Source organism: Amborella trichopoda, chromosome 11, assembly GCF_054954075.1.
Source record: "Amborella trichopoda isolate Santa Cruz 75 chromosome 11, AtrichopodaSantaCruz75HAP2 v2.0, whole genome shotgun sequence".
Lineage (NCBI taxonomy): Eukaryota > Viridiplantae > Streptophyta > Magnoliopsida > Amborellales > Amborellaceae > Amborella > Amborella trichopoda.
In genome coordinates this window covers 4,054,176-4,069,102 of record NC_142346.1, presented here as the reverse complement: position 1 = coordinate 4,069,102, position 14,927 = coordinate 4,054,176, and the positions used below count along the sequence as shown (strand labels likewise).

The 14,927-nt window shown below is 33.1% G+C and overlaps 2 protein-coding genes across 2 annotated transcripts; both read right to left on the bottom strand.

Moving 5' to 3' along the window:
• Positions 1–281: 281 nt before the first annotated feature.
• LOC18441259 (uncharacterized) lies at positions 282–881 on the bottom strand. Its single transcript, XM_006851378.4, has one exon. The coding sequence runs from the start codon at positions 879–881 to the stop codon at positions 282–284; it is 600 nt and encodes a 199-aa protein (XP_006851441.2).
• Positions 882–10,518: 9,637 nt separating this feature from the next.
• Positions 10,519–11,121, bottom strand: LOC18441260 (uncharacterized). Its single transcript, XM_006851379.1, has one exon. It carries the CDS (start codon positions 11,119–11,121, stop codon positions 10,519–10,521), a length of 603 nt encoding a protein of 200 aa, XP_006851442.1.
• Between the last annotated feature and the right edge of the window lie 3,806 nt (positions 11,122–14,927).

Here is a 14,927-nt window from a genome sequence, read left to right as displayed (position 1 = left end):
GCACATTACTGTTCCATTGCACATTATTATTCACAATACTATTTATTTACGCAGTATCATTCGGACCTCACAACCACAAGCTTATACAGTCCAAAAACTATTATTTTAAAGCACAACAAGCCAAAAAGCAAACCGACACCTAAAGTAATACACCTCAAATATCTACCATTACCTCAAGTAACACACCCCAAATATCCACCATTCTGACATTGCTTCTCACCCCTCCCAAAAGCCTTGTGAGCCTCTCCTAATTGCCGATAGAGAGAGAGAGAGAGATCATTTCACTTCTCATTCTTATTGTCCTCCTCCTTGTTTGTAGAGAGAGAAAGGTCTAGCCTGGACCTAGTCTCCTGATCAAGCACCTCAAGAAAGAGAGGGTCGACCACCACATTGCTCTCCACATGGATAACAAATGGGTGCTTCCATATAAGCAATTGAGCCTCGCCTTCAATTCTAACCACTGCCTTTAGCTCCATCTCTCTCCTAATGACGTCCCGCATGAGCCTAGCCAGGCGGTGGGTGAGCTTGAGCCCGTCGAGCTGGGCCCATAGCTGAAGGGTTCGAACTGATCGAGCCGGTTGTGAGCCTGCCGCGACTTTGGCTTGGCCTAGAAGGGTATCATCACAATATATGGACATTGTGGAAGGTGAATACGTGACGGGGACGAGGTTGGGGTTGGTGACGGAGACAGTGAGGGTGAGTTCAAGGTCGAGGACTGGGATGGGAGGAATGGGAGTGGTGGGGAAGCCAACGTGGAGAGAGGATAGAGAAATTGAGAGGAGAGAGAGCGTGGGGTCTCGAGGGCGGGCCGCAATGGCCAAGGCAACGACGGCGGCGGTGGTAGTGCCGATTGCGATTGTCCAGCCTATGGTCGCATCCATGGAGTCTCTCTTTACACTTCTGTCTCTCCCTTGGGGAATTGGTAAGCTTGAATTTTGAGAAATTGCGAATCCCTCTCTACGTCTGTCGATCTAGGAATTGGGAAGAGGCTTCATCTCTCTTTGGGGTAGTTCAAGGGACCTGTCGTTTCTCTCTCAGGCCTACCTCTCTTTTGCCTGCTTCAGCAGACTAATTCGTTGCAGGGTGGTTTAGGGGGTTAGAAAGGCGCTCTCTCTTTCTCTCTCTGTGGAAGAGAGGGGCGAAGGGAGATGGTACTTGAAGCATCGATTTCATTTGTAAAATATGGAGTGTCCAGGTGTTCTGGATTATGATTCGTGTCATTTGTAGGCCGTTTGGCTCTATAGCATGTACATCACTTTTTCTACCTTTTCTGTTTGCTGAAGCTTTGTTTTTTTTTTTTTTATATTATACCCTCCCTCTCTATCTCCCATTCTCCCTCTATCTATTCACGTAATACTATGTTTTTTTGTCTTTCATATATATTTTATTTTTATGAAACAATAAATTTATTTTTTAAAAAATAAAAATTTTATTTTTCAAACTAAAAATATTCATTTATAATTAAAAATAAATTTATAAATATTTGATCTAAAAAATGATTTATTGATAGAATAATAATATAATATACCTAGAGCATATTATATAATTTCCAAAAACAAAAAAGAGTACACCACTTATTTTTGCTTTTGTCACCTCATGTGCTAATAAATGCTATACTCTTTTGTTTTAAAAATTTATATAACATTTCTAATTTGAGTATACTATACTATTATTTTATCACAATTGATAAATAATTTTTAGATAAATATTCATTTTTAGTTACAAATTTTAAAAAGTAAAATTTTTTATTTTAAAAAATTATATATCTATGTTTCAATATAAATAGAATATACCTAAAAAATATAAATATTTTTATATGAATAGATAGAGAGATGATGGGTAGAGAGAGAGGGAGATAGGAGTACATGTAGAGAGCTAAAGTGACAAAGAGGATGAGTAGAGAGAGAAAAGGAGAGAGGGTGAGCAAAGAGAGAAAATGAGGGAGGGCCAGTTGACTTGAAAAGTGATAGGGAAAGAGGGAGAAAAAGGGCAGTCTTGTTTAAATTTTATTGATTTTTTGAACGGGGGTAAATACAAAGAAAAATAATTTTAGGGTTTAGGGTGTGATACATGAAGTATTGGGGGGAAGATCTCTAGAAAGTTCATTTTGGAGGATTTTTATAACTTTTCCTTTTTAATACATAGGCATTAAGACCAGACCAAACAGGTGATCTGATCGATTATTTCGCCGACTGGTGTGGGGTGTAATAAGCCCCGTTGAGGTAATCTCCGACACTCTTGTTTTTGTTGATTGCAATCTTATCTTTTATTCTCAAACATAGTGTATAATTGTTTCAATGGCATCAAGTTGTTAAGATCTTGGTTTTATTGTTATGTTGATTTTATTTTAAAATTTATCTTATTATAATAAAGACCACCTGTAAGTGATCTTTTGCCAAAAAAAGGGGTAAAAAAAAAAACAAAATGTATTTCTCGGTAAACGATCATATAGGTCTTTCTTTTATTAGTATCAGAGTTATTGATACTTGATGACATTAGTTGTCTTTTCTCTTTATTGAGTTTAAATGAAGCTTGAGAATGAGATATAAGAAAATTAATGACCTTTATGGTCAAGAAATAGACCCACAGTTAAGAATTATTGAAATACTCCAACACCGAAAAGGCACTCTGCAGAATAAGTATTCTGGGCTGTTTTGGAGTAGTGATATGAATAAGATATTGAGGTATTTTTCTATTACATACTACAATAATATATTACGTCTTTAAGAATAGGATTTGCCTAAAAAATTTCAGTAGGAGATCCTAAGGGAATTGAGAGTTATGGACTCAACAATGAAGGGTTTCAGTTCTAACCATACAAAATTCAAGAACTGTCCATTGAGTTTCGTGATTTTTTTTACCAATCATATGATTTTATTTTTAGCTGAAATTAGATTGTGACTCATAAAATTGAGTCTAATTTAAAAAAAAAAACATTTCATCAAGAAATTCATTGTGGTTTGAAAGATATGATCAATTTATTGAAGAATGCACAAGTGTTGTCTTCTGCAACAAAAATTATTTTCATGACTTGGAAGTTAAGATTTAATTTCTATTCTTAGTAGAATGTTTTATGGTTCAAACTAAGTTTTTAGACTTTCATTCTGAGTCTAATTTGTAATAAAATTTATTTGAGAAAGAAATATCTATGGGAAGAGAGGAATAAAAATTTTGGATTGAAGAGAAGTCATCCTGAATTTTCTGCAATTTGGTACGTTCTTCATTGACACATGAATAGCTTTATTTATCAAGCCTACTTAACAAAGTCATATGAGGCTTGTGGAAATATATGTGCTATTATTATGTGTCTAATTTCAAACAAAATTGGTTTGAAAGGGAAACTCCATGATGGTAGAGAAAAAATACAATTTTACTAAATATTGTTGATCCTGGAATTCTGCAGTATGACTTATTTTGTGACGTGAATATTACTTATTTATTTGTCTAAAGAAAAGTATGATTTGGGATTCAAACTATGATATTAAGATTTGGTTTTGAGTCTTGTTTTCAACGCAATATATTTCAAGCAGAAATTCATTGAGAATTGAGAGAAACAAGTTTTTATTGAGAGGTGCTCAATCTGATTTTCTGCTAAGAAAATTGCATTGTGACCTAAATGTCACTGAAACTAAGACTCACTATATGGTATGATTTAGGGATGGAACTGAGCATTATTTTATATTTTTTAATCTATTTCAATACTCAAAAGGATTCGAAGATAAACTTTTTATGAGTTGGCAGATGTCGTATTTTTATCATGAGATGCTCATGTTCTATACTGCAGTAAATTAAAAGAAGTGGCATATTAAGGCACATCCTTGAATTCCCAATTATGAAGACCTTTAAGACTCATTTTAAAAGGTTTTATAGTGTGCCATGAGTATGATTTATTATAGTACAACTTCAGAGATATGTAATACAAAGTTGGCAAGATAAGACACTCTATGTGAAGAGTATTCGATCTGAAAATAGCAGAAAGAAGAAGAAACACAATACCTATAAAAGCATCTTAGTTTCTTCGAAATAAATGGATATAGAGAGAGACTTGGTGGAAGCAGAGAAACGCTAAAGATCAGTGGGAGAATCGAAATTGTGATATTTGAAATAATGGGGTGAAGAAGAGATTTTCTTCACTGTGTAAGACAGGAGAATCCAAATGCTGAAGAGATAGACATTTTGTGACATGTAAAACCAATGATCAATATATTCTCCAAAAATTGCATGTACTTCCAAGATCACAAAAAATTGTCAAACAAGTAAAAGTGATGAATCAAGAAAGCCCAAGTACCACACTACGTGGTTTTGATATATGAAATCTATCCCACGTTACATGGTACAGTCATATAGGGAAAGAGGACTCAATAATTTTGTTTAATATGCTTTGGTTATATTTTGGCTAATTATTTTATGAATATGTATGAAGTGTATGAACATTAAGTGATAAGTACTAACAAATTTGAAAGAGCCGGTTTTGAATACCTTGTGTTTTTGTGCCACTTTGTGCTTAAGTATGAACTACTTAAGATAGTGATACACATGGAGATGTGATTTGATCAAGGGTTCTGAGCCCTAACGATGAAACACGAGAGATGGGTGTCGTTCATTCAAATATGCAAACACAAAGGGAGAGTTCTAGTGGAACTCAGTCTTAGTGACCATCCTCTCAATAATGTCTATAATATGATGTGTTGTATGTGATGATGATCTCTTGATAAATTCTCCATAATTGCCAAAAAGGAGTATTTTTTCAAGGCTTTAATAGACATTATTTAGTCATACTTTATTTTGGATAAAATTATATGGTATATATCATTTGTTTTTGTGGCCATAAACTTGACTTGGTAGGAAATTAAAGGTGAATGCGGTAAAATTATGAGAGCTAAGCATGTATTTTAAAATTAAATTGGATGATTTGAAAAAAGCCTAAGTCTATGAATACGATTTTGAGAAAACCACAAAGTCTTACAAAGTCTATTATGTCTTTATGAAATCATTTTAAACCGTCATACTATTATATAACTATTGCTTGTAGATATATACCAAGTCTATTTTTTTTATTAAAAAGAAAAACATTATGTCTTGAAACTATTTATAAAAGTGTGAGAAAAACTATCATGCGTTTTTTTTGAAAAAAAAATACCTATATGCTTTGACTCATGTTTGTAGTTATTTAGAATCCTTGATTACCTAAGACTTTGAACTAAAGGGAATGTTGTAGGAATGTCATCATGTTGAGCTTCCCTAACACATGTTGTGTTGATTAGATAACTTGGTTTTTATGAATTTACTACCAAGATGTCTAGTATGGTTGAACATTTGTAGTTCATTAAGGTTTTTGTATATTGTGAAACCAACGGGTATTGAATTGCATATTACATGAGACTTGATATGCTACCTCGTGATATATGCTTAAGAATGTTGAAAATGTATATGTTGTATGTGCAATAATTGAAGCTGTTACAGTTCTACGTTTTTTTTAGCTGCTTGGATATTCAGATATACATGTGTAAGCTATCGCATATATCCAAATGATGCGAAATCTACATCTGGATATGTGTTCATGCTTGGAGATGGTGCAGTTTTTTGAAAATCAAAGAAACAAGATGTAACGAAATTATCCACCATGAAGGCAGAGTACGTGACGTGCTATTTGGTGATTGAGGAGGCCATATGGATTAAGAAATTTCTTAATCGACTTGACTTTCACCTCGTATGTTGTGAGGCAGTAAGAATTTTCTGCGTCAGCACGGTGACGATATGCGTGTCAAAGGAGCCACGATTCCATAAGAACTCAAAGCACATAAAACCATGTTTTTATCACCTGAGGAATGAGGGGAGATTGAGAAAGATCGAGATCCAGATAAACTAAATATTCCAGTGGGAGCACCTAATAGTATTTGACATGCCAAATAGAACAACAGACTATAATGTTGTTTACCCATGGAACCCAAATGTTTGGTGCTGATTGTATGGCTACAAAAAGAGAGCAGCTTATTTGAAAAACCCTTTTGAGCCCATGAACATACGACCCCATGCGATGATGGTACGTGATGCTCTTTTACGACAACAGGTCCATGATTCACGATGCGATGTGAAAGATGAGCTACGACCATTTTTTGAATGAGATCCGAGCAGCAAAGAGAAAAATATGTTGCCTCTATAAATATTTTTGTGAAAAGATTGATGGCGAAAACCATGATTAATGTATTGAGAGAATAAGTAAAAATGTTTGAGAGTTATTGTAATTGGGAGAGAGAGAGATGGGAATGAGAGAAAGTGAGAAAGAGATAATGTAAAGCTTTCAAAGGCCAAGTGAGAGATGTTGGGTTTATGTGGCTTTTAAAGGCATTATGAGTGCTTGTAAAATGAAATAATATAGTGGAACATGAACTCAGTGGGAGTATGATCCCTCATGGACCATACTAAGTAAACGATGTTTGGAGATACCGGACTGTGCTTGACGATCTAAGTCAGTCGGTTAGGAAAAACCCATGCTACCTGGGCATAACGAACAAACCAATAAGGGTTCTAATGGGTTAACACTTGATGAGATCGGAGAATATGCCCGGATGAATGAGCCGAGTGACCCTTGTGTGTGATGGTGGTCTACAGAGATGGGGGCCAAAGCCTCATCCATGTCATCACACGGCATGCATATCGATAGATCGTATGTTTGGATTTTATTTATAATTTTTGGATTTTTAAAATTATAAATATGTCCTGGATATTTTATTTCTAATTTTTGGATTTATAAAATTAAAGATATGGATTTTACAATTGTTTAAATATTCAAATAATATTATGAAATATTTTTATTAATTTTAAATATATAAAAATATCATGGGGGCCCATTGTGCACATGGACCCGCCATATTTTTAGAAGATGGGGCCTATGAGTGCCTCCCTTGAGTGGCACGCCCGGCCCTTATTCTCTTTCCTATTTTTTTGGTGATATGGCATGTGGCCATATGGTTGGAAGATATTGTTTAAATATTGATTTGATATATCTTTGAAAGATTTTGTGGAAAGATTGAGTAGACTTGTGTTATTTTATGATATGCACAATACTTGATTAGATTTAATTTATTTAATTTATATTGATGAAAAAATGGTTTAGGAAATGGGGATAATGGTTCATGCACCTTCCATAATGTTGACGGCCCATCTATGGAATGGATGATTCAGATCTCTCGCCCCACAAGTCACCCTTGATCGACGATCTATGTTCAATCTCAGAAGAAGAGGCAAACCAAAGAAAACCCTAAGAAACTCTAATCTTATTCAAAGCCTATAAAGAGGGATTGTATCTACCAAACAATCTCTACACCTTATCTTTCTATCTCTCTCTTAAGAAAGTTTATCTCTCTCATGTTTGATCTCTCTTTCCCACATTATGAAAGAACCTAAGCGTTAAGTTATGGAGTTCTTCTCTCTTATCTCTCAAATATGGATTTACGGCTAAGAGTTTTAGGGTTTAGCAAAAAAAGAATCAATCCCTCTCAAACTAGGTTGTTAAGAGAATTCACCTAGGGTTTGAGTTTGTAATCAAAGGGGTCCATGTTCCATTGGTATGGCTTGGCCGAAATTTGCTTTCCCGGTTCGAGATTGAAGCTAGATCGTTGATCCTACGCCATCGGATGGTGGTGACTCGATATAGGTGTAATAAGCCCGATTGAGTTAATCTCCGACACTCTTCATTTTGTTTCTTGCAATCTTATATTTTGTTCTCAAGCATAGTGCATAGTTGTTTCAATGACATCAAGTTATTAAGATCTTGGTTTTATTGTTATATTGATTTTATTTTGAAATTTATCTTACTATAATAAAGACCACCTGTAAGTGATCTTTTGCCAAAAAAAAAATATATTCCTCGGTAAAAGATCACATAGGTCTTTCTTTTAGCATAGAGCCTAAGCTCTAAACCATCAAATTAGAGCCTACTTTCAAATAATGTCGTGAAATGTGGTTTCAATATTAGAAATCTTTGTGATACCCTTAAGATATATATTTTCATATTTATTTATAAAGTTTAAAGCTTCAAAAATAGTATAGATTGACAGATTTATGAAAACTTGAAGATTTTGAAAATTGACAATCCAAAAATGCGTTGTAAAATACACTATTTCCAAAACTTGAAATCTATTTTTTTTCATGTCTATGCATGTTGATGTCAAGATGATCAATTTGAAGATATTTGGATATCAAAACAACCTCTTTTAGCGAAATTTTTCAAGTAGGCTCAAATTTGATTGTTTAGAATCTTAGCTTTATATAAATATTTTTCTTTATCTTTTGTACAAGGGGATCACAATTATTGTTGTCCTTTAAATTTCAAAATGAGTGGTTGAAAGAGTGTCATTGAATAGACACGAAGTTCCAAAAAATATTCCTCGGACTTCGTAACTCACCCCAAACTATCCAATTTAATGTCTAATGAATGGAAATGATTGTGACAAGTATGTATAAAAGATAAATAGTAGACAATCCCATTTAACATCTACAATTTATTTTTTATATTTTTTTGTCTATAGACAATCCCATTTTTATTTTCCATTTTTTAAAATAAAAATATGGGTTTGCAAAAAAGATTTGATGAACATGTTATATACTTCAAGAATATGTTATATTCTTTGATAAAAGTTTGAATAAGATACCGAGGATCTTATAGTCTAGGAGGCATGTTCTTGAAAAACAAACGAAATATTTGATAATAAATACGAATAAGTTTTTTTTTAAAAAAACCAATAATAATCATATAAAACAGTAACTAAAATAAATTTCTGCTAAAATAAGAAAATAAAATTTTTCTCAATTTCTCTTACTAAAAAGTAAAAATACGTACTTGTTAGAAAATTCATAAATTGATTAAGAAATGTGCCATGTTGCTGTTGAGCATCAAATAAGAACTAAAATCTAGAAATAAATTATTGTAAAAACAAACGTATTAGATATCCTTTTAAGAAATTAAAGAAAAAAATAGACTTACAAAATATGGAAAATTTTATTAAGTATGTTTTTTTAGAAAATTTAAATTTTAACATGAAAATTCCAAACATATATGAATCAAAGAAGAAGTCATCAAATGGAATGGCTAGAAAAATAACAATTTGTTAAAAAAGTGATGTTTGACTTTTAAATGGAGAGATCTTAAGCTCTTCTCTCACTAAAAAATTATCATCCAATCTGTATTATATAAACATCGATTAGGAATAAGTTTTTTGCTCACAACAAAATTAATATTTTTTAAAATGAAAATCTCTCTTACAAAAAAATATCATCTAATCGATATACTACAGATATACATCAATTGGAAACATTGATCTACCTCATGAAATTGAATAAAATAATAATTGTAACAAAGATATGTTACCTGAAAAATGCATGAAAATTACAGAATATCTTCCTCATATTTCGGTGTCAAAATAATTCGTAAGATCGAAAGAACCAAAACAAGAGCGATTATTGTTATTTATTTCCTATGTAACAGAAAACTTTTAACGCCAAAATGTGAGAGCTTAACCCAAATACATTCCGTAATTTATAGGAAACTTAGACAGAATATTTTTACGCACATGAATCATCTTTTTTTATTACTCATTAGGAACAAAATATTTGTCTATTTATATTAAAAAAGTTGTAATTTTTTATTATTAAAATTTACATAATATTATACGTTTGCACGTGATAACACAACGTATTTTTATGTGGTAATAAAGTAACGCAGCATGTTTACATAAACCAACCTACGCCTAGGTATTTTCATGTGGTAGTAAAGTAACGCCGCATGTTTACATAAACCAACCTACGCCTAGCGGTCTTATTAAATAAGCGGAGCCTCTACAGCTTTATTTGTGGATAAGTACTTTGATCCCGTCTCTTATTTTTTATTATTTTATTATTTACTATTTATTATTTAAATTATTAGAGTGACTTGCACAAACATTGTGATATTCATTATACTTTATTTTTCATTTTGGCACTATAGCCTACATATTGAAATTAAACACAACTAATGCGTTGTGAATCCATATTAAGTGGACCATATTATTGATTGAGATCTTGCAAGTATTATTCATATGATCGTGTAGGGTACTATTCAACTGTACACTATCATCCACAGTATTATTCATCTGAACAATACTATTCACAATATTATTCATTTATACAATATTATTCACAATATTATTCATTTGTACAATATTATTCACAATTGCAGTCCCATGACCACAAACTTATATAATTCAAATACTATTGTTTTCAAATATAACAAGCAAAAAAGCTAACCTAGACCCTAGTAATACGAGAAAGGGGATCGGGGCGTGTATTCTCATCCAACCCCATAATAATAATAATAATAATAATAATAATAATAATAATAATAATAATAATAATAATAAACCCTAATAATACACCCGAAATATCTCGCACTCAAACTTTTTAACATTGCTCCTCACCCCTTCCAAAAGCCCTTTGAGCCTTTTTTTTTCAATTGGCAATAGAGAGAGAGAGCATTTCATTTCACTTCACATTCTTATTCTTGTTCTCCTTCTCATTGTTTGTAGAGAAAGAAAGGTGTAGCCTGGACTTGGTCTCCTGATCAAGCACATCGAGAAAGAGAGGGTCCACCACAACATTGCTCTCCACATACATAACAAATGGGTGCTCCCATATAAGCAATTTAGCCTTGCCTTCGATTTTAACCACTGCCTTTGACTCCATCTCTCTCCTAATGACGCCCCACATGAGCCTAGCCAAGTGATGGGTGAGCTTGAGGCCGTCGAGCGAGGCCATTAGCCGAAGGGTTCGTACCGATCGAGCCGATTGTGAGCATGCCTCGACCTTGGCTTGGCCTAAAAGGGTATCATCATAATATATGCATATTGAGGATGGCCAATACGAGATGGGGGCGAAGTTGAGGTTGGGGTTGGTGAGGGAGATGGAGAGGGTGAATTCAACGTCGAGGACTGGGATGGGAGGGGTGGGGAAGCGAAGGTGGAGAGAGGAGAGCGAAATTGAGTGGAGAGAGAAAGTGGGATCTCGAGGGCGGGCTGCGATGGCCAAGGCAACGGCGACAGCAGTGGTGGTGCCGAGTGCGATTGTCCAGCCGATGCCGGTACCCATGGAGGGTTTTCTGTCTCTCTCTACAACTTTCCCTCTCTCTCCCTCTGAGGGACTTGGTAAGCTAGCCATCGTGCCAACGTCTCTGTACCTTGAATTTTGAGAAAATTGCTAATCCCTCTCTAAGTCTCTCAATCTCTCTCTAGGAATTGGGAAGAGGCTCCATTTCTCTTTGGGGTAGTTGAAGAAGAGCTATAGTTTCTCTCTCTACGAAGTAGAAAGGGGTTCGATCTCTCTCTCTCTCTCTCTCTCTCTGTGGAAGAGACGGGCTAAAGGAGATGGAGGGCAGGTACTTGAAGCATCGATTTAAGTAGTAAAATATGAAGTGATATATATGGTGTCCAGGTGTTTTGAATTATGCTTCGTGTCATTTGTAGGCCGTTTGCTGTTAGCATGGCCATATATTATTCTCACTTTTTATGCCTTTTGTGTTTGCTCAGAGCGCAAGCGCACATGTCAAACTAATAATTCTCTATTTTAATTTTTAGCCATATCCGATAATTTGTTACTTTCAAAGGTAAAGGGGTTGTATTTATCTTTTTAGAGGTCAATTAATTACAATCATCTGCTGTGAAATCTGATAACTTAAAGGAGTCATAAGTTATAAAATCTGATAAGTAATAAAATTAAAAAAAATATTTGGACTTTAAACTTGATCAATAAAATAATTGTAGCTACCCAATATCCCATTCAGTGATTAAGATCAATTATGACTACCTTATAGTAAATATTCTCATTATATACGTTCCTATCATGCTACATGGGAAAGAATTTATTTTACAAGAATAGCATTCCTAATATGGTGCGTAGGAACAGGTAAAGTAACGGGAACTCAAATTTCCCATAATTTTTTTGCCCTTTTTAAAGGAGAACGTTTGAGGATCAGGAAGACTCAAACTATCCAAACATTTTTGCTGATTACTCCTCTTGGTGATCACTATTTACTATCAACTATTTACAATATAATATATATTATATAATATTTTATTTATTTATTAAATAATATATTTTATATAAATAATATATTATTCTATAGTATACTATATTATATAACATTATGAATAGATAATATATTTATAATATAATACATAATATTAATATTATTAATATAATATATCATATTATACTATATTAGTTTTATATTATATTATATAATATATTATATATCCTATTATATTATATATTACATATAATACAAATATATATTAATAAAAATATATAATATTATGTTACATAATATAATATATTATAGGAAAGGTTTTTATGCTTTTCCTACAGCATAGAAGATCTACGCTTCCCCTACCATCCAGCCATCCAATTTTGATCAAGTGAGTCGCTCACCGTTTGATCCTAGATTTGATGTTTCAGAGTATTTTATTTTTAATTTTTTAATACAAATTGTATGAATATGAAATTTGGTATGTATCATCTTCACATTGGGGCGCACCTATAAAAAAATAATTTTTCGATAAAATATAATGACCAAAATACCCCTTGAAATTTTCAGGGTATTTTAATCATTTAATTTTATTGAAAATATTGTTTTTATATTTTTTATAAGTTTGCATTTAATAGAGGATTGGATGTCCAAAATTTGGTGTCAACATATTTTATATAAAAAAATAAAAAATAAAATAGTGTAGAGAAGTTACATTGTGATTGGGCAATCTTAGCCTTTCATTCAAAATGGACGGTTGGATAAAGGGGAAAAAGAGGACGCATATAAGTTTTATGTTGTAGGGGAAGCATAGAAATTACATGTTTATATTTATATTGTTAATATATATTTGTTATCAAACACAGGCACTCAAAACTTTTTAATATTACAGCAAGTTATCAAACACAGGTTTTTTTAGATGAGTCAATGGGGAGATGGTCCCTATCTTTTGTAGGAATTGAGTCTAAGATGTAGCGTTGCAAATTATCAAACGCTAATCAGTTAAGCCCAGGTTCTTTTTCTACTTCTTTAAACTTTCCATAAAATAACATTTCACTTCCGAGGAAAGAATAACTTCTTTGTTCCAAAGAATGTTTATCTTCCAACAAATAAATGCTCCTTAAGTTCAACTTCTCACATTTGACATTATCGATTCTTACTTTCTAAGTGAAACTTTTTTCTTTTTATTTTTTTTGAACTTTCTAAGTGAAACATTAGACTTTATATTTCCTCCCCAACACTCTTACTCTTAAAGGAATCCATCTTTTTCTTCAAAAGTTTGGATGGATATCTCATTTTCTTAAGTCTTGTTGCTTTTGCTTGGCACTCTACTTTCAAAGGGCTTGCAACAGGAGGAGTTTTTAAATAAAATAGTTTTCAATACATAGATATTAAGACTGGACCGAACAGGTGATCTGTTCGGTTGGACCGCCAACTGTTGTCTTTGCCGGTCTGTTCTAAGGTTAAAATGGGGCTTGATCCAAAAACGATCAAAACTATTCAACTAACTAAATGAAGTTGGATATATTATTTTAATATATTATGCATTTATAAATCTTAATATATTATGAATTTGTAAATTTTTTTTTTTTTTTTTTTTTCTTTTTTGAATATGATCCACCTGATTCGACCAGTGGTTGGACCGACATTAACCGGACCAAAGCCTTCACCAATTAAATAGTCGATCCAATCTTGATAACACCATTATAGAATGTGAGGGCGAGATAGTGAGGTCATTAATAAGTCCATGTATTTTTTTAGTAATGTGGTAAAATCACATTATTTCACCTATATATTCTCTTTATAATTTTGGTTGAAGATTACAATAAAAAATGTGTGGTCTCTCACTTCCGAGTTTAATTGAGTGTTGGGTTGTTTGATGGGATATGTTGAGAGGTTATAGAGGGTACCTCTACATGCATTGGTTGGTTGAACATGTAGAGGGGCACTCTAGAGGTGAATCTCACAAAACGCCTATTCAAGGTGATAAGTAAGTGTTTTGAAAACGCCTATTCAAGGTGATAAGTAAGTGTTTTGACGTATTGGGATTGTAAGAGATTGTTATTACCTACTTTGTGGCAAATCCCTTTTGAGTTTATCCACAGGTTGGAAACTTTGTTTGGGTGCAGCTTATGTAAGTATTTTGCCAGAGCTAAAAGCCAAGTATAAGCTCTCTCTCTCTCTCTCTCTTCTAGTTTATTTCTTTTTATTTATTCAGTTGTTTTATGGAGTTTTATTTTGTAAATGTTAGGCAAAATGAAGTCGATGAACCAACTCAACTTATACATTCAACTCAGTATTACAAACACATGAAGAGAGAGAGGGAAGGGGGGGGAGGGGTTAAGAATGGAATAGAAAAAGATGTCTTGTTTACTTTTGTTTGGGCTAAAAGACGTGATTAAAAAGAGTAAAGTTGGTTTAGGGAGTTAAAAAATATATTATATGAGATCTCTATACAGCTGATATATTTTCAAATATTCGGTTAGTTGAGAAATAAAAACTAAAAAGAAGGTTGTACGAAGATATTTTCCCTAATTAAAATCTACTCCACCACCATGTATTGAGCAAGGCATCATTTACAAGTCATAATCTTCAAATACCCAAACCACCCTTTTTCTACAAAGGGCATACCTTATCCCATCTAACAAAACAATATTTCTTGTTTTCAGTAGAACCACTCGACATGAATTGCTGCATGATAGCCTATAATCTTTTAAGAACTGAAATTGGTGCCCAATATAAAAAGAGAAAATAAATAGGGATATTGGCCATGGTGGAATTGATTAGTGTAATACTTCGTTCGAAGAAGAGATATATGCTCTTCCATCCATCTAGTTTATATTTAAACTTGGATCTCAAACTGACTTAGGCA

Bases quoted from the DNA above. Each gene is read 5' to 3' on its own strand.
- LOC18441260 (XM_006851379.1), bottom strand. From the start codon at position 11,121: ATGGGTACCGGCATCGGCTGGACAATCGCACTCGGCACCACCACTGCT.
- LOC18441259 (XM_006851378.4), bottom strand. From the start codon at position 881: ATGGATGCGACCATAGGCTGGACAATCGCAATCGGCACTACCACCGCC.